Source organism: Perissodus microlepis, chromosome 12, assembly GCF_051167445.1.
Source record: "Perissodus microlepis isolate ML-2025 ecotype Zambia chromosome 12, ASM5116744v1, whole genome shotgun sequence".
In the NCBI taxonomy this organism is placed as follows: Eukaryota; Metazoa; Chordata; class Actinopteri; order Cichliformes; family Cichlidae; genus Perissodus; species Perissodus microlepis.
The window spans coordinates 4,444,035-4,469,560 of NC_140472.1; the positions used below are offsets into that span (position 1 = coordinate 4,444,035).

General features: G+C 40.7%; 1 protein-coding gene across 3 annotated transcripts; it reads right to left on the reverse strand.

The window, feature by feature from the left end:
• Window positions 1-2,667: 2,667 nt before the first annotated feature.
• On the reverse strand, window positions 2,668-14,477 carry tbx1 (T-box transcription factor 1). Of its 3 annotated transcripts, none has more exons than XM_084946271.1 (8): window positions 13,856-14,477; window positions 12,250-12,589; window positions 10,138-10,239; window positions 9,566-9,737; window positions 8,307-8,462; window positions 7,138-7,205; window positions 6,446-6,546; window positions 2,668-5,665 (listed from the first exon to the last, which is right to left on the reverse strand). In XM_084946271.1, exons 1-8 carry the CDS (start codon window positions 14,037-14,039, stop codon window positions 5,283-5,285), a joined length of 1,506 nt encoding a protein of 501 aa, XP_084802397.1. In that variant the 5' UTR covers window positions 14,040-14,477; the 3' UTR covers window positions 2,668-5,282. The 3 variants fall into 3 exon arrangements, with proteins under 3 accessions (XP_084802397.1, XP_084802396.1, XP_084802398.1); XM_084946270.1 differs by having other exon boundaries at window positions 12,250-12,640; XM_084946272.1 differs by having other exon boundaries at window positions 5,565-6,546; window positions 12,250-12,640; window positions 13,856-14,472.
• Window positions 14,478-25,526: the final 11,049 nt, after the last annotated feature.

Here is a 25,526-nt window from a genome sequence, read left to right on the forward strand (position 1 = left end):
CCTGATGACTTTTAACTGCTCCGTGCAGCTATGTGATTGTGTTGACTTATCTGAAAGGAGATTTGCTTCAGTGGACTTGAATTTAAGGTATACGCCGCACCTGAGCAGCTACGTAATCCCATGTTGTTATTCTAGCAGGCTTTAGTTTAGCACACAGGCCTTGCAGTCTGACCTGAGCTGTGTTTGTCAAACAAAAGTAAATCACGGCGTGGGGGGCAGAACAGAAGGATGGTGGTTTGGTGTTTCTTTCCCTGATCTGCGTAATCAGTTTATGAGCTCATTTTTATAAGAAGTATACCTTCTTTGAGATAAACTATTAAATGTGAACTCCTTTAGCGCTCGTGTCGAAACGTGTCAAGTTGAAAATTAAGCAAAGGTTCTGTTTAATTTGCTGTGTGACAGTTGTTAGCATTTAGATTTGTAATGCCGAATGCAGACGTCCTTTAAAGAAGATGACATTTGTCAAGAAGGTTAAGGGTCTTAAAGGAAAATCAAGATGTGTTGTTTTTCTTTTCATTCTTTCGCAATATATCTGAGAGTCGACGAGCATCATGGGGGCTCATATGTTACTACACCGTGCCGAGAGGTCGGAAGGGGGGGGGGACAGAGCTTCAAACACCAGACGTTCTGCTTTGTAACAACTTTGGCTCCGGGGATGATCCCAAGTTGAGAAGCTCGTCATGGTGTACAGGAAAGGCCTGAGAAATCAAAGAGCCAGAGCAGCACAATGGCCTTGAATCATTAGCCAGCATAGAAAAGACAAGGTCATTATTGAGACAAGCTGCTTTTCTGTGAAGCTGCTGCCAAAATTGTACCTGAACTTTAAATTCGTTGAAAGCTTTTATTTCACTTAAAAGTCCATGTATAAACTGTCTCTCACCTTTTTTTTTTTTTTTTTTTTTTGTATTTTTTAGTATCCCCCGCAGAGTATACGTTTTGTCCCTACACTTCCTGTGACACCTTGCATTCATAATGTCTTCCTAACTCCTTTGAACAAACACTGGAGGTGATGTAGGCAAGCTTCCGTCCATTCTCTGATAAATCAAATGCTTGGTCCTATTGGTGTAGATGTCTGCTGAACGGAGCAGACAACAACCCAGTAGCTTCACAAGTGCCCGGCTGTATGGCGGTAAACCTCGTAAATCACTCCATAATGGATCATTTAGGAAGTCAATAAACGGGGAAGAGAGACTGTCTGCACAATAGGCCTTGTGCTTCACTTATCACCTAACATGTGTCTTCCTTGGCCCTTAAGGTCAGAGGTCAGCCTGGTTTAGGGATGGGACATAATCCGTTAGGGTGCACGTGTGTGTGCGCAGTCAATGCAGTCTCTCCCTAAGCCTTCATGGATTATATTACTAGCTCAGATGTCACACTGAGACTGATTATTTAGACATTGTGAAAAAGAGCGTCCAAAAGAAAATAACCCGTTGCCCACAAGCCAAGATCAATGTTTTACCTCACGGCTAAGTTGGTTTTATTTGTTTTTTCATATGTGAATTAATACAAATGTATCTAGGCTCTCGCTGTGTGGTGGGGATTTGTTTTGATGTTCCACGTAAAATGTCCATCAGCAATATCACACATAGGATAAATCGTAGCAGGTCTCGCGCTGGTTGAGAGGCCGTCGTAGGGACAAATATGCAAAGCATTTGTTCTGTTGTTTAGGTGGCGGACTGCAGCTAGTTTACCTGGATCGCTTTCAATAAGTGTCCCCAGATACCGCAGGAGGGTTCCGCACGCCGAGGTGAAGCGAACGCCGCCCCGACGGGCCCGTCACAGCAGATGTTCCAGATGCAGCTGAGTGTCAAATGATGTTTCGGGTGGCGGCATCGTCCATCTTAGCTCTTTTAATGTGGGAGCTCCTCTGCATCCTCTCCCTGCTGGCATGACGAATCGAGGCACATCGACGGCTACACAGTTTAAGTAGATTTGCGCAAATGACACTGAAATATTGACTTTTAAAATGGCCCAGACCTTTTGAAAGCGTGGCAGTGCCATTTCATGTGGCTGAGTGGAAATGTAACACACAATATGTATGTGAATACATCTTTGAATGCTGCGACCATACTGATTATGTTTAGTTCATACTGATGTGTAATTCATCACAGTTTCTCCAGTAGGCGCAATTTCCCCAATTTTCCACAGCCTGAGGCTTTCAATGTCAGGTCTAGACTGATGCATATATTATACCAGGGACACCCATTCACTAAGGACTGTGTCTGAGCATGCAGCATATAAAGAATCTTTTCATTGTTGTGCACAGTTTGGTATAAATTAAACAGCTACGAATAGGGAAAGCCTGAAGAAAATAGCAGTATTGTGACTGAAACGTTGACATTTATAACATAGGCCTTTATAATAGAACAAAAAGGAGTCAGCTGCATGCAGACTGTATAAAAGACTCATATGTATAAAGCCTGTGTATACTGTCAGTCGTTAGTGTTTAGATAGTTTAAATACTTTTTGCTAACTTTAAGTGATTTTCTTAGAAGTCGGTTTGAAAGTTTTTATGTACTATTTTTTATTAGTACCATATCTGCAGAAATGGAAATATAAAACACTTTTGTGGTATTTTATTTTATTTTTTAAGTTCTTTATTACCTTTTTAAAACTCTGAATTAACTGAAAACTCTTTTACAGTGTATTTTAAGATGTGTTTGAAAATGTAAAGACATTGTTAAAACTCAGTTAAAAAAAATAGGATGCATAAATAAATTAGATGCAGTTGAAATCTTTATGGACATCACAGTTCTATTGATATTATTTATGAGGAGAAATTTAATAAATTCTAGAAATGTCTTGTGACTGTCAAAGTTTTTTTTTGTGTGTGTGGTCACTGACCTTGGGGGTCAGAGTTACTTAAACTAGTTTCACCGCACTACCACGTCTATTAGCACAGTCACTGATGTGCCTTCTCTGCTGTGAAACCTATAATTAGTCCCAATATACCCTTTTGACCCTTTCTAACCGACTAGTTACCCTCGCCTAACCTTATCACGTGTCCCGGGGGTACATATGCAGTCTATGGAATAAACTCCTACTACCTGGCTGGTCTTCAACAACCGCCGGCCGGAGTCAGCTCACACCGAATGGCTTTACGCCTCCAGACGGCTGCTTATCCCTACTGGACACGCATGAAAGAAAAGAAAATAAATAATAATAATAATTAAAAGATTTTGTGAATTATTTTTTGATGCCGGGTTTTTGCTTTTCTTTTCTTTTTGTAATAATAATAAAAAAAATATTTTAAATCGTTTTTACTGATGCATTGTGACTCCATGTGGAAGAAATTTAACAGTTAAACCGTTAGGTAGGTAATGCAACACCACACACACACGCGCGCGAGAAAAAGGCCTCTACCGTTTCTAAAATTAAAACTATACCTCGTGAATGTAAATAATACACATACATAGGTAGAGTAGCATGCTGCGCGAATGTGTATTTTTGTTTGTTAAAAAAACAAATCAGCTTTTCTTTTGCTAGTGTTGGGCAGCTAGCATAAAACTATTACACATCCGGGTCCTAATTAGCTTTCTAACGAAACCTTGCTGGCGCGGCCTGTGTATAAACCTTTGTTGCAAACGCAATAACTTTAAAATTTAGTCCCCACCAAACAAGCGAAAACAATTATACATGTAATTAGCGTTTAAATGAGTGGAAACATTATTTAACCTCTGTCACCTTTACAAGCCATTAAACAGTCAGGCCAGGCGCCCTCGGGCATACCCCTCTGCTAAATGACGGCCGGCTTCGAGAGAGAGAGAAAAAAATACATTATTGAAATGAATCATTAGTTTACGTTTCCTTTTGTATCGTGACAGGCACAAATCCCAAAGCAGAATTTCCCCCATTTCAGCCAGATTAACCTTGACAACAAAGCATTCCTCAGAGGGCTTCAAATAGGAGATGGAAATGACCGCACAGATAAGAGGAGGGTCACATTCTCAAAATATCGCCCCGCTGTCCTATTATATATGAGCAATGATATCCTTTTGACGGGAAAACGACAAATGTGGGGGTTTTGTTTTTTGTTTTGACCTGTTTGTGCCCCATACAATTTATTTTCTATGTTTTGATAAGTAAGTGCCTGAAAACATGAAAATTACTTCATAAGTTACTGTTTGAGAAAATAATTTGTAATAATAGCATGACATTCAAAATTCATTGTCTATGAGTCACACATATGCAATTTGTATCTTGTTGTATCAATAGTACCAAAAGGTTTTAATTTTTAAAGACTTTTACTGCCGCCTTGCAATAAATTTAATGCATTAAACTACTAAACTGCAGTAATGTGAACAGAGCCTATTTACTCTACTTGAGGATATGTAAGATGTGTGGTTGATGAATGCATTTGTGTATGAGTGTGTGTTTTTATGAATCCAGGTGCAGATTTTAACATTTTGAACTATAAAGGGCTCTTATGTTTACACAGCTTCCAAGTCATGCCTGCCAGTGACTGAAACAGCAGCAGGGGACACCGCAGCCTATTTCAACAGGGCAAATCCGGTTGGAGAAACTTGAACAATGCTGATAGGGAGGAAACCCTCTTCAGTATGTGAGTGGAAGACTGGCACAAATACCTCCGTTTTTATGAATTACAAGAATTTAATGTTTATTTTATAGATACAGAACAGTCATTCTGCTTCATTTATTTACTTTGAATTGCTGCAAGTCAGTGCCATGGTACAAGCTTCTCAGAGCGGCTCAAGAGTGTTTCAAAAATCAAATCTTGACGTTTTTTTCTTGTTTTTTTTCCTCAAACAAAAACATTTCGATGTGTTTCGACACACCCTCTCTCTCTGATGACATGCAAACGTCTCGTCTACCTAGAAAGGCTGATGGACTATATAACATATGGCTTTTTTGAAAGCAATAAAAACAAGGCAAATCAAAAAGTGCATCCAACACACAAAAAAAAAAAATCTATTCCAGTCTGTGATGAAAGTCTGTGTTAAGTTGAGGTCTCTCCTCTGTCCTCACTTTGCTGGCTCAATGTCTGCACTGCTCAGGTAGGAGGTGGCCTGATGTAGACCTATTGCCATTTTCAGTTCAAAGGTCAAAGCAGACCTCTTCAGGGGCCTAGAACAGATGCCCATTGTTGACGCAAAGATGCATTTCCTTTAAATAAATACAGCAGGGTTTATCCAGCAGAAAGGAGTTTCAGCCAGTGATTGCACCCTGCAGGTTGCTTAAGCCATCGACAGGCAGGATTGTGTTTCCTGTCTGTTTCCATTCCCACAGTGCTGCTTGCTGTTAGCCCTGGTGGACAGCAGTCATTATCTGGGCCCATAGTCATAGTTAGAGGGGCCGCTGGTGGCTGAATACATGTTAGTTGTGGCAGGGTTCATGTGGTGATGGTATGTGTGTCCTCTGATACTAGGTAAAGGGTAGGGTGACGGCCTGGTCTTGGCTCCCAGGTAGTGTTCATAGGTGGTGGGGTACTTGTAGGGGTGGTGGTGCAGGGTGTCTGGGGGTAGAGGGTGTGGATCTGGCCGAAGGTCGTGGGGAGGGCTGGGCCGGCCGCTTGTGATCGGGACGGCGTGCAGGCCTCCTGGGACGGGCAGGGCGGGGCTGAGGACCCGGGACATCAGCTGGTGAGCCGGGTCTGCGTGTATAGGCGTGCCGCTGGGGTCTCGCTCATATTCCCGCCTACTGTCTTCTGTGAAGGTAGGGAGACAATCAGTCAGCCAACATGCAAATACCCACCACTAACAATATTTTCATAGTTTCTGCACTCAAAACCACAATAAATTACTGCAGGTACAAGTTTTTGAATACTCAGTGTTTTTGACTTGTAGGTGTTAAGAGATTGCATATAATGCTCAATAAATAAGTGAATTTTTTACAAGTGTAAGCAATGTTTAGGTAACTATGAAGTGTACACAGAAGTCTGTCACATTATTGTTTAAATAAAAAATTCTGCATTTCAGTCAAAATGTTGCAGAATAAATTCCAGACAGCAGCTTCCCAGCTTATATTTCTCTCAGATGAAATGTACCATTTAAAGCTAATAGGAAGCTCCCACTTTTATAAACATTTAATTGATTTAATTCTTATTATAGAACTAATAAATACGTCAGTCATCGTCATGTCAAAGAAATCTAATTTCCATTGCCTGCTTTACGGCGGTATGACGCTGCGGTCTGTTATAAAACCACATAAGAACCCCTATTATGTTTGCAGTGGATGACATTGACTGGCTGATATTTGATGTTTAATTAAAAGCCATCACTGGCCTGGTACTGCAAATGCATCACTGGGCTTCTGTTAAGGATAAGGTGGGGAAAGAAAAAAAAAAGAAAATGAAAGAAGAAGTGAAGTATACTGACAGCTGAAATAAAAGATGTTATTTAGAAATGCTGAATGAATTTTCAGGACTGTATTTCATGTTTGATAGCAGGCGTGAGTTTTGAAATGAAACAAAGAGCGAGCTGCAGACCTTTCTCTGTGCCGTTCTGCTGAGGGGGAGATGACATTGGGTTTCTTGTTCTGGCAAAGGCACTCATTATTGGCAGAGAGCCTGGTCTGTGATTCCTGGGCCTGGAGCAGGGAGAGTGGATTCAGTTACTCATTTAATGAATGTCAAAGGCACAGTTTCCTTATTATGTATTAAAATGATCCACATTTTAATATCGTGGATGAAATGTACACAGAATACAAATGTGGAACAGCCGTACATTACTCACATTATGTTTTTGTTAAATAATAAAAACAATCCTCTATAGTTCTGTGCAATTTCTCATTGCTGATTTTAAAAAATGAAGTGATCTGAGTCATTTCCAGACATGGAAGCAGTATTTCCATTTGTTGAAGTTGTCTGAGTAAAGCATTTGGGTGGAGTTTTGCTACCTTGTCTCAAATGCCAGTGTCTGATGATCTGTTAGTGACAGAAAATCACACTTGGCTGAGCTTCAAACAATATCCAGTAATTTCTGAAATTTACATCACCTTGTGTTCTTTCCTGTGGCAAACTCCACCCCATCTGCCCCATGTGAGACATTAAACAAGCAACTAAACTATTTTGCAAAAGCTTTCTGGCCCCAGCCTGCTCTGCAGTGCAATTTCTTTTTACAATCATGTGGAAACATGCCAATAAAATGGTGGCCTAATATATTTCATTGGAAAGCTCACCAGTCCTCTGGGTCACAGTCCCTGAAGCCCTTTGCAAAGGGGTTACTGGCTATCTTCAGCTGTGTGATCTGAAAGTAAAGGGCAGCATAAAATCAGTCATAACGCTAAACACAACGCCTTTCCCGCTTACATCACAGCATTTACTTATTAGAAAGCATAGCAGCGAAAGTCAGGTGTAATACACAGAACACTCTGTCATAATAACACACACAGCTGTCTTAAATGCAGGTTTGATGGCTACAGTATCATGTAGATTTCATTTATTATTATCATTACTTTTATTACTATTATTATTATTGTTGTATGTAATTGTGCTCTTCTGTAGCATTTACACCTATATAATGTCATATACGGACAGGTTTCCATGTGGGGTAAGAAAAGTGTCAGTTATTATTTTTAATATCACTTTAATAGCTTTCTTATCATAATGATCATCATCATATAATTTTATTATATTTCATGTTAAATGTATGTGCATTTTTTTTTAATTTTAGCTCAATTTACATTTTATATGGAAGTAAGAATCCTTACGAAAAGACGCAGAGCGCCTTCGTGCGTAAAAGTAATTTATTTACCATTTGCCATAAACATTCAGCATCAGAACAGAAGCGGCTTATTTTTAGTCCGTGTCCTATCTCCGTGAGCTAACGGGACTATTAATCACCGTCACGCAGCGGCTCCCACACACTTGGATTCGGTGTAAATAGCTGAAAGGAAAACTGAAGCCAGGTTCCTTCTATCGTCCCACTCGTTATGAGTCGCTCCAAATAAGCGATGAGCGCACTGATGTTTGAATCTAAACAGACACAGGGACTGATGGAAAACAGAGCAGGGAGCACGCAGGGATGGGGTGCAAGCTGAGCTCACAGAGCAGAGGCAACATTTGGGCGAAAAAAGTGGAATTATTTTTATTTTTTTACGCAAACGCATAAGACAGCCTCGATTAAACAGTAGTTAAAAATACACATTTTAAAGTATTTAGTTACTGAATTCGGTTTAACGTAACACGCTTACATTACCTCTCTGTGCTGATACGTTATTCATGGAATAACTGTACTGCGCGCATCATGTTTGAACAACACACGGTGTCTGTGTGCGTTTAGTTGCTGGCTTCTCTTGCACGACAGACCGTATTTGAATTTAGATGGAGGGTCATAAAAGCCGCTTACCCTGTGGTTCTGGTACGCTGTGACCGCTGTGAAGCGGGTTTCCTCAAAAACAAAGGTTTTGTAATTCTCCTCTGCGTATTTCTCGCTGTCCTTCCGGGGATCCACATAAACCACATGAAACCTGGGCTGGTAGCGGTGCATGGAGTTCAGAATGATCTGTAAAAAAAAAAAAAGCAAAGCAAGCCTGCTCAAGGACCGTCGACTTAAAGTGTACAAAAAGATCATCTTTGATCGCATGCTTCAGAAAAAACCCAAAACAAAACATGCGATCGAAAATGATCACTGACGAGAGATTTAATGAATAATTAAATAAATAATCGACAAAGTTAATTTAAATTGCACTGGAATAAGGTAAAACGTGGTCAAGACCAAATGAGACCCGGGTTCGATCTATGAAACGTTTTTACCGCGTCGGCCATCTCCACGATTGTATAAGCAAATTTGGTATGCATGCAGATACAGTTCTAGCTAAACAGTAATATTGTAAATATTTAAGGGCCGACTGAGAATATATCATGTGGATGGCTCTCATTTAAACACCGATTAGGCAATAACAGAAGAAAACTAACTTTCTGGTGAATCCTCGGGACATCGATCTGTTACAGATCATCGTTTTTCAGTATTTGCTTAAGTCCCCCAAACTCTCCTGATTTTACATCTAATGCAAAGAGAAGGAAGGGTGGTGGAGGATCAAGCAGGAGGGCTTGAAATCATTTCCAGTGGTGAAATATTCCACTTCCTTTCAGGGATTTTTGGAGGAAAGCCTCGTGTGCGGTGCCGTGTTTGAGGACAGAAAATAAGCTTTTGGCAAAATCAAAGTTTTAGAGAAAATATCGTTTTTTTAACTACTACAAAATAACTTATATCGATCAGTTTTAGGGGAAGAAAATGCATCTCTCTGTATTATTATTATTATTATTATTATTATTATTATTATTACCGGGATTTAAAATAAATACATAAATACAACAATTCTTTTGATTTTTTTTTGTATTTTGACCGCTTAATGTGGAAATGTGATTTTATGTTAAATTATGCTCTCTAATTAATCAAACAGGCCATCATCTATACTATCATTGCAATCAAATAAATGGTTTTATATTTTTCTTAAATGATTTTCTTAGGGGGAAGTCGTTGGTACAACTAACACTTTATCATCTAACGAGAACTCAAGAGGACAAAGTACCCGCTCGCTATGTGATTTTTCTGGCCAAGCTTGGGCCTCTTGAGCACTCATTTAATTCCAGTTTTGTACTCACATGTCCGTTGTCATCCAGAAGGTTGTTAGTTAACTTTAGTTTATCAAATGAGACGATCTGCTTCATCCACTGTGCGCCTTTGGCGGGAGAGTCTGGGTGGTAATGGACCCTGCCCGGTGTGGCGGGATCAGCTTTGCCTGCCACCAGCCACGACGAGCTGTGGAAAGCATACCTATGAGGGCCATAAAAGGAAATTAAGACACAAGGTTAGAAGTTGCTCGCTTAGGCATGCAAAATGTCTATGCATGTGTTGGCGTGTATGAAGAAGTAACGACGCTACATAACGCTATCAAACGCTTTAAGATAAAGGGAAAAATAAGACACTTAATTGATCGTTAATGTCAGTATTTAGTCACCAACATGTTTGCAGTATAACGTGGATAATTGTTGAAAAGGATGTGTCTCATTGTTAAGTTAGTGTTTTCCAATAAGTTGTGTTTTCCAATTTTTTATTCTCATTTTGTTCGATACCCCATGGTGGGTCTTAAAAAACCAAGACAAACACAATGTTTTCCAGTCCCGTCCTGACTGAAAGCGGTGTTTTACTTGTCTGAAGACACATGAAAAGTTACCTGTAACGTTTGTCATCTACAGGCAGGAAGTCCATCAGGAGCATGTAGTCTGCCATGGGATCCATCCCAAATATTTTCACTTGGAAAGTTGGAAACATTCTCCTGACAGAGGAAGAAAAACACGGGGCGACTGTTAAAAAGCAGCAGCTTTAAAGCGGCTTTTAATGCTTTTAATGCTTTACGCGCTATTTTTCTAAAACTAATCATCAATGTGTGTGTGTGTGTGTGTGTGGACGGTGAGTTAGTGTAAGAAAACAAATGATTATGAACAAGTGTGTGTGTGTGTGTTTTTTTAAAGTGTGCAGTTTGCAGAAAGAAATGTTGCTCGAGCTTATTTTTGCCCGAGCTCGAGGCTACAACAAGGTTTGTAAGCTCTTGGAAATGACGTGATTTAGCCCGTGCGTAACCGGATAAAAAGTCTCCCTCATCTCAACGGAACTTTGCGTTTGTTGCCATTTAGCTGCGCTGTTGTAATTTCTGGCTGTAACTTCTCTCCTGGTTTTTTGATGAATTCCAGAAACATGAAGATCTAATCACATGTGAATACACACGTGCTCATAAGCGTCGCGTGCTTTTTACAGAGTACAGTTTAGAGTTTTTGAACTTTCCATCATCTTGACTATAGGAAAAATAAATAAATATATGTATATATAAATTGAATCTGCAAGCAACAACAAGAACACTCCTGCATACTGATCCACTGATTATGTTATTTTCTTAACAATCATTTTCTCCGTTGACAGCAGAAAATAGGCCGAATCCCTTTTGGGTGTTTTGCTCTGCGTTTTAGTCTACGCTCTGCCCCCTGCACTGTGGCGCTTGTTTTCTCCCCTTGCACTACACGGGTTACTATGTAAGAGAGATCCATATCCTCCAAGAACATGAGCCGAAAGTTGAGTAATCCGCCGAGTCAGTGAAAGGGATCCTAAAATCAACGCTCAATTAACGTCAGTGTTGTGGCTAGGTGAGGCTGAAGGAGCTTTTAAAGTGCTGTGCTGCAGATCTCCTTTCTCCTGTCACGCAGTGCACGGCGTGGAAACTCAACCCACACTTTTAGGATTTGAGCAATTATGTCATGCCACTTTACATAGATGTGTTTTTTTTTTAATAAAATAGGAAGCATGGTTAGCACGATGAATGTTAATGTGGAACACTATCGGCTCTTCCTAGGGGTCAGAGGTCAGCAGAAATGTGTTTTGCCTAAAGAGACAAGAAGAATGACGTGTTTTTTCAGCACATTTCAATAAATGATCATATTGTGTTTTATTAATAACCAAATCCAATAGATTGTAGTCCATTAAATGCAACCAAAACTGAGCGCGTGGAGCGGCGCTTCCATAATTGTGAAATCGAAGAAAAAAAGAGAAGAAAAGAAAAGAAACCACTGTAATCGGCTTGTAGGATCTGATCCTACATGTAAAGACTCATAAATTAAAGACCACAATGTTTTTTTTTTTATAACAGCAGTGCGTAAAATTGGGGCAGGATGAGGGCGAAGAAGCCCAGGAGAGTCACACTTATCCTTATTAGATCTATAAAACGCAACTGGATGAGATCAACATGGTGTTTACAGCCGGCGCACACACACACACACACACACAAGCCTCCTTGTATTTGACCTTGTTTTTAAAACATCTCCAGAAGCTTAAAGCGTGTTGTTTGTTTTAAAAAACCAAAGCGAGAAAAAAAATTTTTTTTCTAAAGCAGTATGATTTGATAGACAGAGACGTGTGAAAAGTCCGCTGAATATTATTTGAAAAACATCACAGGCCTTCATGTGCATGGCACAAAGTGATGTTTTGCGTCAGCTGCCTGAGCCCATTACGTTATTTAAAGTAGGAAATTATATATATGACTAAAATATGGAGTATTTTCTTAATGAAATTGTTTTTATTAAATGATATAACTTTATTTTCTAGTCTATACTTACAGTTGCTAATCTGCACAGACATTCGCAGAAAAAATAAAGTAGTTGCTTATCCTTTCCCGGTTTGGTTCTTTGCTCAGATGTTACAGTATATATTAAAGTATTCTGTCCTATATTATTTTTCGAGTCTGCATGAGGAGAAAAATAACTCCAGCGCCTCTGGCCTGTGTGTAATGGGTACTCACCTGCCGGCCTTGGTGACGATCATCTCCGTGCCTAGCTGGTTAAATTCATCCCATAAAGCTTTCATCTCCAACTGAACGTTAATGTTGGCAACTTTCGGGTTCTTCTTCACTATAGTTTTGCTGTTCGGCGTAGAGTTTGAGGACGATGAGGAGCAATTGGCGGTCCCGTTGTCGTTCGACGGGGCCTGGCCCTGGTTGGATCCCGGATAGTTGTAGTTGTGTTGGGCGGCCGGGCAGGGCTCGAAATGGGACTCATGCTGACTGTAGGGGTCCCCGGGGGAGGGAGAGAGGTGGTAGCCCCCCGGCGTGTTGAGGCTGCTCAGGCTGCTCGTCGTGAAGGCTGCAACATCGCAAAAATGGGACAGCTGCGTCAGCCACGGACTGGATATGGCTGAAATCATCCCAGAAAACTAGATTTTACTAAATATGCCTTTCACTTCAAGTCGATTATAACACAGAGAGTGAAAAACAGAAGCAGGATTCAGCGATCCCCAGAGGAAAGCGTCAAGCACGAATGCACTCGTTTCGGTTTAAAAAGTTTCCGTCTCGTCTGTTCGGCAGTCCCTGAGGTTTCATCCACTGCCAGCATACTACGGGCTGCCTGATCTAAAATAGGAGACCTCCGAAAAGCAAAGAAAAGAAAAGTTTTCCCCAAAAAGCGGTGCGGGTCCCGTAGAATCTCCGAACTATTCGAGGAAACTAACTCGGAGTGCGCATGAATTGGTTTTCGCTCGTGATCGATCGCGCTGTGAGCGGCCTCTGTTGTGCGCTGCTGCAGTGTGTTAACACTGCACACCAGTCTCCTCTCTTATCTGACGCAGAGGGCCTCCCCTTTGCGATAAAACCGGTTCTTATTTCTATTTAGATAAGGAACTGCAGGTAATGTGCCTTTTCTTCGCCTTGCAACCAGACTGATTGACAGAGAAGTGCGTCCCTTTTTAATGGCTTTTCCGGCACCCATTTAACTTTTGGATAAGGATATCGCCCACATCACCCCCGTTAACAAACAATGGAGGATGTGCCAGGCAGAGGGGGGTGCAAACGCTCTACAAGGTAAACACACATTGATTTGCATGAACAAACAAACAGGCAGCAGGTGACTGCAGCCCTCTCCTGATGGACAAATAGACGCATGGGATGGATATACAGCCCCCCACCCCCCTCCAAGCTGGGTATGATTATTATAGTCTGTTTTTACCATTACGCACGGGGCGCCCGTGTAAACCCTCTTACTCTCGGCTTCATGCTGAATGTATGTGATTCTGTCCACGAATTAAAGTTGTTTCTTGGTACACCACTTTGGGATTTTGGCACGTTTGAACCCCCCCCACGCCACCTACATTCTAACTGTTTTATTTCCAGACTTCTCCTCAGTGATGGTGAACACGGCGATTAAAATCTGCAGATTTTTTTTTCACAGTGGCTCAACTCTCTGACACTTAAAAAAGAAAACAAAGCCGTAATTTCCTTCTATACTTTCCAAAACAACGCACTCGTGCGCGGTTTTGCGCATTTCAAAAACGTTGGAGAATCAGGCAAACGCAAAGTTGCTAGGGGGAGAATTTCGGGTGAGACGTACACATGCTACATCAGCAAACACAATTACCTTCCATTTCCCGGGTGACAGTGCTGTAGTGCATTTTAAAGGAACTGTGGTTATGCAGGTCTGGCTTGTCCAGGCCGGTGCCGTGTTTTTCAAACGCTGCGTTTCCTGTTTGCTCTGCAGCCGAAATCAGAGAGGCAATACTGAAAGCATTTGCCTTTGGAGAGAGGGGACCGCCGTCGTCCATAGGCAAGAGATCGAGTCGTTAAAAGCCGTCCCTCCTCCTCCTTTTCCCCCGCTTTCCAACCGCGCAGAAAGCAGGAGAAGGCTGTGCACAATGGAGAGGAACATGCGCTAAAATTTGGGGGTGGTTTCTCACATTCCGCCACTGGCTCTCCGTGGGTTCTTATGAAGGTTTTCCCACGATTACAGTGAAGACGCCAAAAAGCCTGGCGATGCTCCGATTCGCGTGACGAACCCCTAAACGCGTCCTGGTGTCAAAGCATAGTTCATCCGCTTAGAAGCGAGAGAGCGAGAGCTTCCCCTGTTTCTCCTCCGATCGCTGGCGGGGTGGTGTCATCTGAGTCCTGCCTTGAGGAGAAGCTACTACTGCTGCGAGAATGTCAAAAGCGAGCGAGATCCACGCCTCCCCTACATCACTGTAGGAAAAAAAAGTGTGCGCGCTCTACACTCGATGTTTTATTTCAATAAGACCTTGTCAGTCATTTGGATTCGACTCCAACGTCACCGCAGTGTCCCGTCTTTAAAGAGCGCCACTTTTCCAGTAAATTATGCGTATGTGCCGGCGTGCACATATTTAGATTTCTCGAGAGTTTGCGTGGAGCACGACGAGCAATAACAGCTCCAAATCTGATGAGTGCTTTGTGCGAGGGTTCAGACCCAAAATGCAGTTTTCTTTAAAAAAAAGAAATATGGAGACAAAAATAAATATCAAGTAACCCACAGATCTGACTTCTTTCTCAGATGCTTTGAACGTTTAGTGAGTCAAAAAAAAAAAAAGAAAGAAAGAAAGAAAGAAAGAAAGAAAGAAAGAAGAAAAAAAGCAGAATATAACGAGAATATGTTTTAATCCAAGCAATTATTTATCTGAGAGGCGCAGAGATGGATACCAGTCAGAATGCAGATGCATTTTTGACTTCTGAGGAGTGTCCAGCCCCTGTGTGCACACATTTTTCCCCAAAAGCCATCACATTCAATTAGTTTCATGTCAGACACACCTGGATATACACGACACAGACTCGCAGAAACAGCACCCTTGCAGTCAGTAAAAATGAGAAGCATACACACGTGGCATTTCAGGCTGGAGTTGGACTTGACCTCTCCACCTCCCGCCTTCAGTCTCGCTTTGTTGGTTCTCAGCTTATCGAGGTTCAACTTTAATGTGCAGCGACTCAAGATGTGTTTTGCTGGAAGCTGGTGCGATAGCGACCGGATAGAGTTTAATTTACACTGGAGTCAGTGAATTAAGCGTGAAAGCAGCAGCGGGGTTCTAATGGGATAAAGCAGTTAGAGGATTAGGCCTATTTGTTTTGGATGTTTCTCCATGGGAGGCAGGGAGCATAAATAAACACCTCCTAGGTAGGTAGGTAGATAGATAGATAGATAGATAGATAGATAGATAGATAGATAGATAGAAATCGAATTGGTTGATTGATTTTGCATTGATCGCTGTCAAAATATTGTAAACCATTACCCACATGATGTATTCTTCCCGGCAGGTTTTTTTTTTTTTTTTTAAATCTGATATGATGCCATCGATACCGGCTCACTTCATCATTGCCAAGTCGGAAGCCTCCTTTGTAAATAGTTAGGTGATAACAGACAAAATACAGGAGCTCAGCGAAATGGGAAGAGACTGTGTCGGAATTCGCTCAGCCGAGGCACAGTGGACTCAGTAAAATGTGAGCCTGAAGATAATAATAATAATAATAATAATAATAATAATAATAATAATAATAATAATAATAATAATAATAATAATTCATTCGCCCAATACGGGAATATTCAGACCAGCAACCCAAAATAAAGGCATAGCAAAATCTTGCTTGAGTGAAATGCTGAATTTGAAGCTTCAGGGCGATGGAAATTGGGATTTTTATTTTGCCTGTGAGAAAGAGATAAACTCATTTTTGCATCGTGGGAAAAAATAAAAATACCTGCAAACTTTATGTTAACAACAACAAAACAAGATTTTAACGCTGATGAACATAAAAAGGCAGCCAGGCTGACCAGAGTTTAGTAGTTTCCCCTTTGTTTTGTGTTGATTTTAAGCGGCTTTACGCGTTTTTATGGAGTTAAACGGAGCTTTGTGTTTGGACTCTTTAGGCCTTTTTACTCTGTACTCTCTGATAGAGTCTGCAGACTCTGTCACGAAGAGTTTAGCTCATATGGTGCAAAGCTGACATCTAGACAAAGTGAGCAAAGTATGTAAACAGCTCCGGCAAACAACTCTCACTGATTAGAGGATGCAGGCCCGAACAGCATTTCTCGGCCCACTGGCTGATGGATGCAGAACAGGAATATGTGACATCAGGTAAGGTGCTGTTGATCTCTGAGGATAAAATCACTTTTACTCAACCCGGAGTCATTTTTTACTGAAAAGACCATGAAGGAAACGATATTTTCTACCGAGGCCAAATTAGGGACTAAGTGCTGTATGAATTTATAATTGCAGGCTCGTTGTGGAAATTAAAGGCCATTCTTGGATTTGGTGATTTGAAAGTTCCTGAACCGACATTCAAACATTTTACTTTGGTGTTTGGCTTGAAAGAACTCTTGATACAAATAAAAACACGTGCATTTAATATTTTTTTTTTCTGTAAGAAAGAGCTAAGTGAACTTTGAATTTTAATTAAGCATGATGGCTCTGCTGACGCGGAGTAATTCGACATTTTCACCTGGAACTCTTTATTTCAAAATTTTATTGTGGCTAATTAATGCACCGCAAAACGCATTCATGGTTTAGACTGCGCTCCAGTTTTTCCTCTCATTAATACAGGATATGCTTACTTTGAAACGGTGATGAGTGCCACTTTAAATTCAAATCATAGGTTGTATTTTTTTTAACAATTTAAAAATACGTTTGCACTTGCTTCGGTCCTATTATTTACCTGATCTGCCGTTGTTAACCTCCAAAGGTGACAGAAGCCAACGGAAGGTAAACCTAGAGAGACTTTGAGCCAGTTGCCGTGCGTCTTGACGCACAAGAATATTCGCGCAAAAGTTTTCCGATAACAATTTTCCAACACTAGGATCGTGTGATTGTACTTCTGTCTCAGCGACAGTGCTTCTACACGTTTGGGCAATCAGTCACTCACACACCGCACATATTTATGTTGTCAGTGGTCTTCCTGATGGTCTCCTACAAGAGAACCGCTGGCTTCTGTTCCTCCAGTAGGAGAGGCCTGTGTGGTCCTGTATGTCCTGTTTGTGGTAACATGACAAATCACCAAACCACAACCTCTTGCCCGTGCCTCATTAAATTGCACAGATCCATCGCGAAGGCATCGATGGTTGCTATTTTCGTGTTATTAGTAAACAGAGATGTGATTGGGTCGTCGGGATATCTGCATGGACATGTGGGCGCGCGCTGTCTCCTCTGCGTCTTTCTGCTCGATCCCTCTGCTTCTCCCAGACACTCAAAATAAAAGAGCTTATCATCTCCTCTGATGTTTGTACCTGTGTGTCGTGGAGATGTTTAATTAGGCTGTCTGTGCCGCAGTCAGCCTGATAAGATTATTATTTACGCGCTCATATTATTTGACAGACAATAAATCATAGCATCTTCCGCTGGTTATAAAAACAAACAAAAACACAAAAAACAAACAAACAAAACAATGATTTGCACATCCTACCCGAAGCTATTGAGACCTGTGGAGACTCCACGTATAAAACTCCGTGCTATCTAAATAATGGACTAAATCTCAGCGTATAGAGAACTGAGTGAGAGGAAATACGCCACTGACCGCTAACAGCAGAAGGCCTGGGGTGTCCACGCTCACCGCGGGGCTTCAGGGAATGCACAGAGGCGCACTTTACGCAGGAGGGAAGACTAAAAAATGCCTCATATACAATCATGACAAGGAAAACTCATGCAAATAAAGTTCTAAACATAAATAAAATGAACTTAATTTAACTGAAATAGAATATATTTATTTTCAACTCCCGTAAAATAAATATAAGCAAGCGAGCCGTTGATTAAACTTATTCCAGAAAAACGCTCTAATTTATGATTTTTGTGTTAGTTAATATGAAATACATGTATTTATCAATAAAAACAGTGCAAGTAAATGTTATAATTTGCTACCGGAAACTCTGATGGTTATTAATAGGGCTAATAATAATAATAATACCCCCCCCCCCAAAAAAAACAAACAAACAAACAAACAAACAAACAAACAAACAAAAAAAACCAACAAAACAACAAAAAAACAAAACAAAACAAATTTCTTTTGCTATAATATAACCCAAGCTTTGTAGGAATAACTCATCATAATGCGATCTTTTTTCGGTTAAGTAATCAGATAGAAATTTATTATTATTATTTTTTTTTACAAAGTCCCTCATGTAAAACATTAAAAAGGGACATGTTGTTTGTCTTTTCAGTCCATGGAAACGTTCTAGTTTCTTACAGCGCTATGGTCTAATTTTGTAGGCTGCTTCAGTTTGTGAATGCCTCCATTTACTTGTTCGGTTAACAAAAAAAGTTCCCCCTTTTTCCCCTAAATGAGCTGGCATTTTGAGTTTTTTTCACTGCAAAAAAAAGTCCAAACATTTGACCACAGCGATGAATATTTCTCTTATGTCCATCATTATTTGTTTTTCATTGGGCTATTTGAAAGTCCATTTCTAGGATCTGTCACTGAGTGGTTAGTTGGATATTTTGAAGCCTTTCCCCCGTGGAGTCGGTCTTTTGGCATTAAGAGTAAATGATTTAGAAAAATCGTTTATATAAACTCGTTATTATGTGCACGCAAATTTAAAATCGTATTGTTACGATTTTAACAATGGCGCAATGTGGCGCTTAAATACCGACGGAATTTTGCGCTCATGCGGTGTTCCAGATGTTTGCAGAGCTACCGCATCCTTCAATAGCCTTTCAGCCATGCGTAAAGGCGCACAGTAATGGAAATATGCCACCAAAGCAGTTTTGCATAAAATGTAATCTAATAACATGCAAAGTATAATAAGACGTGTTCCTTCCGTATCTTATGTGAATTAATTTATTGTGAATGTTTTATAATTGGTAGAAAATCTATTTGTCTTTTTGGGGGGGCTCTTTCTTTTCTTTTTTTTTCTTGGAACATTACACTGAATGCTTTAGTTTTAAAAAAAGAAGGAAAAAAATGAGCACATTTCCGTGCTGACATATTAATGTGCTTTTCCTGTCCAGCCCTGTTCTTCTTTGTATTTGGGGTCATCATAAAAGCGTAAAAACACAATGGAAATGAACTCAATGGCCGACCAAAGGTGAAAATCATGATTCCTTCAGTCCCAGGCAAATTCCAGAATATATTCCCACACTTTGGAAAAACAGACTATAGACTTTATTGTTAATATTCATGGAAAATAAGAGGGTGCAGGTAATTAGTTTTTGGAACAGCTTAACTTAACAGGTGTTTAAAAAAAAATCTTCCTACAGAATACATGCATTGCTTAATAGATTCTGACGTTTGACATCCTCATTTCCCGTTCTGTTTGTCCAAGCTGCCAAGCATGCAAAATTAAATAGAAACAAAGAAAAAAAAAAGCACAGTTTTGACTTTCTCCCTTCCCCCTTTGCAGTTGTCTGGGAAAATGTGTGCCAGTGCTATTTGTTTATTTTGGGAAGGAAGATCCTATCTCCACATGTCTTCTCAGAGTTAAAGAAGACAGACCTGACAGCTGCCAACTGTGCCCTTCAGCAGGATCTCTGCAGCCTGGTCAGTATGTGCTAGCTTTGAATCTCTGCGGCCCGACTACACCTCAAGCAACAGTGAGCAGGAGAAAGGGGGGAGCAGGCAGTTATGATTCAGCTGCTATTACATTGCTATTAAACACAGTTTATTGTGAGGACCTGCAGAGAACATGTACAAGAGTGATTCTATAGATAATTAAGGCATTAGTTAGTCGTGGTTCTCGTGCATTTTTATCCTGAGTTTGCTTTCTGGAGTTGTTATCGACTGAAATTCTCATAGAGAGAATGAGAAAGCAAAAAAATAAGTTTGGAATGTGAGTGTAGGACATAGGAAGGGTGGAGTGGGGGGGTGGAGGCCGCTCAGAGTCAGATCCCTTTTCAAAATCACTTCTTCTCTTTTCCCTCCCGTCTTTGTTTTAAAACTGGGAAGCTTTTAGCTTTTGAAAAGTATCCTTTTCCTATCTGTTACACGGCGGCCCCAGTCGTCATCACCTTGCCTCTCCTCGCAGCCCTATTGGAGCTCCGGTAAATAGCTGGCATTCCTGCCACAAAGAGCCGATGATGTGGGCCCGGAGCCCTCCGTGATCTCCCCAAATTAATTAAGGTCTTTCTTCTCTCTGAGCGGGATCTGCGGCCTTTGTCTCTCTAATACGTCTTAAGCCTAGTATTAAATGGAAGGGCAGAGTCTACGCTCATTATAAATCTGTCACTGCCTGCTTTGCTCCTCCTGGCCCGGCCCGTGATCCTAAATAGGCTTCAGTGTAGCTGAGCAGCCATCCTCCAGTCTGGCTCTTGCCCCCTTGCCTCCTCCTTATCTGACGCCCCTCCTTGCGCCCCACTGGCTTGGTATTTATTTGAATATGAGAAGCCCTGCTTGTTGTTCCTGGCGGGGGGGGGACTCGAGTCTGAGACCCCCACCTCCTCACCACCAAAACACCACCTCATGCCCCTCGCTTCTTCCATCTCTCTATCCCCCCAGAATGGAATCTGTCCTCCCTCAGCCACCTCGGTTTGTTCACTCTTTGCTGGCCTCTGCTGATTTTGTGAACTTGAATCCCGACCCTCTATTCAGACCCCATCGCAGGCAGGTTCACTGTGCATATGCGTTTATCGTCAACTGTGTTCCCTTGCTAGCAGAAATTAATACGTGTGTTAGCGTATTTAAGGTCCTGAGCCAACAGGGTGGCCAGACTCTGCTTCTTTTCTTTCAAAAACTCATCTGAGAGGATATTTAATAAGTCTCCGTGGCCACAAAATCCACCTTTCGGGGACCAATCTCTTTCCTCACCTCCCTTCCTCCCTCTCACTTGGCTCGTGTGGAGAACGGGTCCAGCCTCGGGGGTTGGTAAGATGATGAGTCCTTCGTATGTCTCGGATGTAAAACAGTTAAGGTGTTTAGTGGGTTTGGCAATTAATTCTGTGACTTCAGGTTCAAGATCATCTTTTTGCCAGCAGCAGAAAATGGATAACATGCCCATGAGAGCGACCCCCACACCTGCCAACCTCTGACAGTGAAATTAAGAGGAGCAGAGTCATGCAGAGATTTGACCTTGAGGAATGCCAACGCCACACCCTCAACTGGAAATGCAGAACAGAGGAAACTGGAAAAAAATATGCTACAATGCTGCTTTTTGTTTGGGCGTACAGGAGATTTGGGTTGATGGGGGAATATCAGGCTTTCCTGTGCTCCTCTTCCAAGATGAAGCAGGAAGTCACAGAGGAGGTAAACAATGTGCAGAAATTTAGCCAGGCCCAAGCGGAGTGGAATTTAGGGCACCATCACCCCTGTTGGCATTGCTCTGCTCCAGTTAATAATGCACATTGTACCCACCCACCCATCCCCTTCCCCGCTTCCATGCAGCAAATATTTCCCCATCTTAGAAAATGTTTACATTCAGCTTAGCTCAGTGTAAAATGACCTGCAGAGACTCGGCTCAGTGGTGGTTTCCCTTGCATCAACCACATCTCAGGCCTTAAGGTCACAGATCTTGCTCTGTTGCGTCTTGTCATCCCAGTCACTCGCAGAATCTGTCAAGCGCAAGCCTCCACCAATCAGAGCTGGCGCTGGGCAGTTTGATGCTAATTACAGTGATTCATCTTGTCAGGCACTTCCTGCCACCACATGTTGGTTTTGATCTCTTCCTCCACAGCACGGTGACAGTGAACGATGAGGGACCATGTGGCCCGGCACTGTGCCATGGAAACCGGCACCGGAGTCTCCACACTGGCCGCAGCACCAGCACGGAACTGCATGTCAGGGTTTGGAAAGAGCAAGTCCACTAGGGAGTGGGGGAGATTTCGCCGGCTGGCTAATTGCAGACCCAAAAGTGTAACTTTAGGTGATAGGGGGATTAAGGCATGTTGACTTGTGTTCACTGGGGGGCTAAACTGACACTCAGTTCCCCCCAGAGCGGACAGTTACTGAAGCCCCCTGGAGTTGGCTGGGCGGTCTGGGTCACATTAAGGGGGTACTGTGTGGCCTGTTAGGGCAGACCACATGACCAGCTCCTCTAAAACAAGCACTGCTGTGTCCATAATGTCAAACACTTCCTCCATCTGCATCCATTAGCCAGCTCTGGTGGTGGTGAGGAACATTTGAGAACCCAAGGAAAACAAAAGGTCCAGAGATTACGCTGCACTGCTATAATGAAAAAGTTCCCCCTCTTATTTTACTGAGCAAGGAGGAAAAATGTACTTTGTTTCATAGCTTGAAATTAAAATAATATTTGATTATGTTGTTTTTAGTATCATTTATATACAATGGTCAGTGTTTATTGTAATCACACAGGCTGTTTCGAACATTTGTGGCCGTGTTTGTATTTACGCACTGTTTACAGCCCTGTGTGGAAGTTCTAGAAAATGTTTACTCACACGGATTCACAAAAAAAGTATTAGATAAAAGTCATATTTTATTTATTTTACGGTCCAGCAAACCAGGCTTCAAAAAATATTAGTAAATATCATCTGTTTTTCCTTTTTGTTCCTTTTTTTTGCATCAAGGTTATCAAAATATATAATATTTATCACACATTCTTATTAAAATACGCATAAAATAGGCGACACGATTAAACAAATGCTATATGCTAACATTTAAACTATAATTCATAAGAAAACTGAATAATCACACATCACCCAGAATGTTTATTAATCATTTGTTTTATTTATCGAAGCATTAAGAACTCGCAAAACAGTAGCACTAAATTCCAAGTGTAAAGCATGTTTAAAGTAGTCTTCATTATACACTGTAAATTAAATATGCAGGAGACGCTCTAAAGTCATGTAACTAAACAAATGAATATACATTTTAAAATATTTAAGAATTTAATATTTATTTATATATTTATATCTAATTTTACATTATAAAACTTGGGTTGTTATATTTTGTATTTATTTTTTAATTAGATTATTTATGTTTGAAAATAAAAAAGGCCTCCAAACCATGCAAAGTAGTATATAATAAAACCAAACTAAAACAAAAATCAGTCAAATCAAATCAAAATTTCCTCAATCAGAAATGATTCAAAATGTAACCTTTTTCCAATGAAACGTTTCTGATTTTACAATAAAGCTCTAAATGCATTAGAGTTCTGTTTAACAAGTATGGCTGCCACAGTTCAAAGACCACTGATATCAGTTTACCCCGCCCTTACTTCCACGAGCACTTATTGTTCTCTTCTGCTTTGTACAACATGGATGGAGCTTCTGACAGTCGAGCCAGGCGAGAACAAATCTTTCTCATCATATGTGCTCCATGTGGCTCTCAGTGAGAGGCCCTAAACACCGGAGTGAGCTGGATGTGGGGAAAGAGAAAAAAAAAAGTGCTCTGTTGTTTGGGTCTGATTTCTTAGCTCATTAATCTTCACTGCAGTCACACAGTTTGTCTCACAGACTGGCATATTTTCAGCCAGTTTGAATGTAATGATATTTATGAGAACATGTCCTCACTTGCTGTATGTGTCTTACAGTATCTGACATCATTGTCCTAGATACCGAGTTGTGTTTACATATGACTAAGAGGCTGGACATTAATGTTTTTCACTTTGTGTTTTTTTTTTAATTTCCCCTCTCAGTAAATTTGTAAACTAAAACCATTTTTTTGCAGGCCCGCAACATCCTTCCACAGTTGTTTTAATTACTGAGGTACATATAAATCATGTAACTTTTAATTTAATAAGCTTTGATGTTGAAAATTAATCAAACTATTTTTTAATTATGTTAAAATCTGTCCTTTGGAGTGACGTGGTATTTAAAAAAACAAACAAACTTAAAAAAAAAAAAAATAAAAAAATAAAAAATAAAATAAAATATGAAAAAGGCTCAATATGTAAAAAACCCCCAACACATAAGAATAGTTGATAAAATGCAGCAAATATCAGATTCTTTTTTTTTTTTTTTAAATTTCATGTATTAACCCAATTTTTACACACACAAATCTTAATTTTACATCCAAAACTTTGTTCAATAACACGAGTAATGAAATAATTATTTCTCAGAAACATGCATTTTTGATTAATTGCTGTTTTGACAGCTGTAATTTATTCTGGCTCAACTGAACCTTCATTAAATTCAGTGTAAACAGATGTAATGTTGCATACTTTATAAAACATTATTCATCTGCTGGCTGCAAAAATAAATCACTGCTCCACTGCCGGTCCGGCTTGCAGCAGGTTGGACAATGTGAGCGACTGTGATCTGTGCATGTGTGTGTCTGTGCGTGTGTCTTTAACACAGGACTTGGAAAAAGCAGTAGCTCCCCTGTGTGGTTTTCTTGTGTAAGAGCACCTGTCACAGGGGGGAGAGGTGGGCATTTGGGCATCAGGGTTGAAACCTTGCGGCACAGCGAGAAGTAGGGCTTGCTTGATGAGGTGCTGACATTAATAAAGGCAATCACTCTGTCACTCAGTGAGCCTAATGTACCTGGATTAAAGCAGCCGCTTAACTGGAAGTGAAACGTTACCTGGAAGCTTTGAAATCATGCTGCAATGAGGCTGCTGTGCTATGGGCATATAAACATTACACGCATGTGCTCTTCTAGTCGAAAAGAAACCCAGGAAAAAAAACCAAACAAGCTCTGTCATCACACATGCATTTACACCTTCACAAGACCTACTAGACCTGAAAACAGTCACTCACATTTTTGTTGTTGATTTAGCAGAAAAACTGTCATTCAAGTTTCTGTGATACTTAGCTTAAAAGTATTTCTCCTCTACCTGATTTCTTAGTTCTTTGCATATTTGTAACACTTAAATGTTTCAGATTAACAAACAGTTTTTAATATTACACAAAGATAACCCAAGTAAATACAAAATTGAGTTTTTAAATGATGACTTTATTTATGAAATCATGTGATTTCATTAAAAAAATGTGATTAAGCACAATTTATTTGGAAAGCGTGGTTTGATTTCACTGGTCGCACCCTGATTAGGCCTGATTACTGCCAGACCTGTTGACAGGTGTGACAAAGTAGCCTAAAAGATCTCAGAAATCAACTCTGTGTCTTCTGTGGACTGACAAGAAAGAAGTTGAACTTTTTGGGAAGGTTTAAATCCATCCATCTGCTTATCCTTTTTCAGGGTTGCGGGGTGGGTGGGGGTGGGGGTGTCTGTCGCTGGTCTAACATGTGGAGTGGACAGAGACAACCATTTCCACTCACATTCACTCCCGCATTCACACCTATGGGCAATTTAGAGTTACCACTTAACTGGTTTCAATCCCATCTTCCATAAAACTAACACAGCATTTTATAAAGAGCATCATACCAAAAGTCAAACATGGTGGTGGTAGTGTTATGGTCTGGGGCTGTTTTCGTGCTTCAGG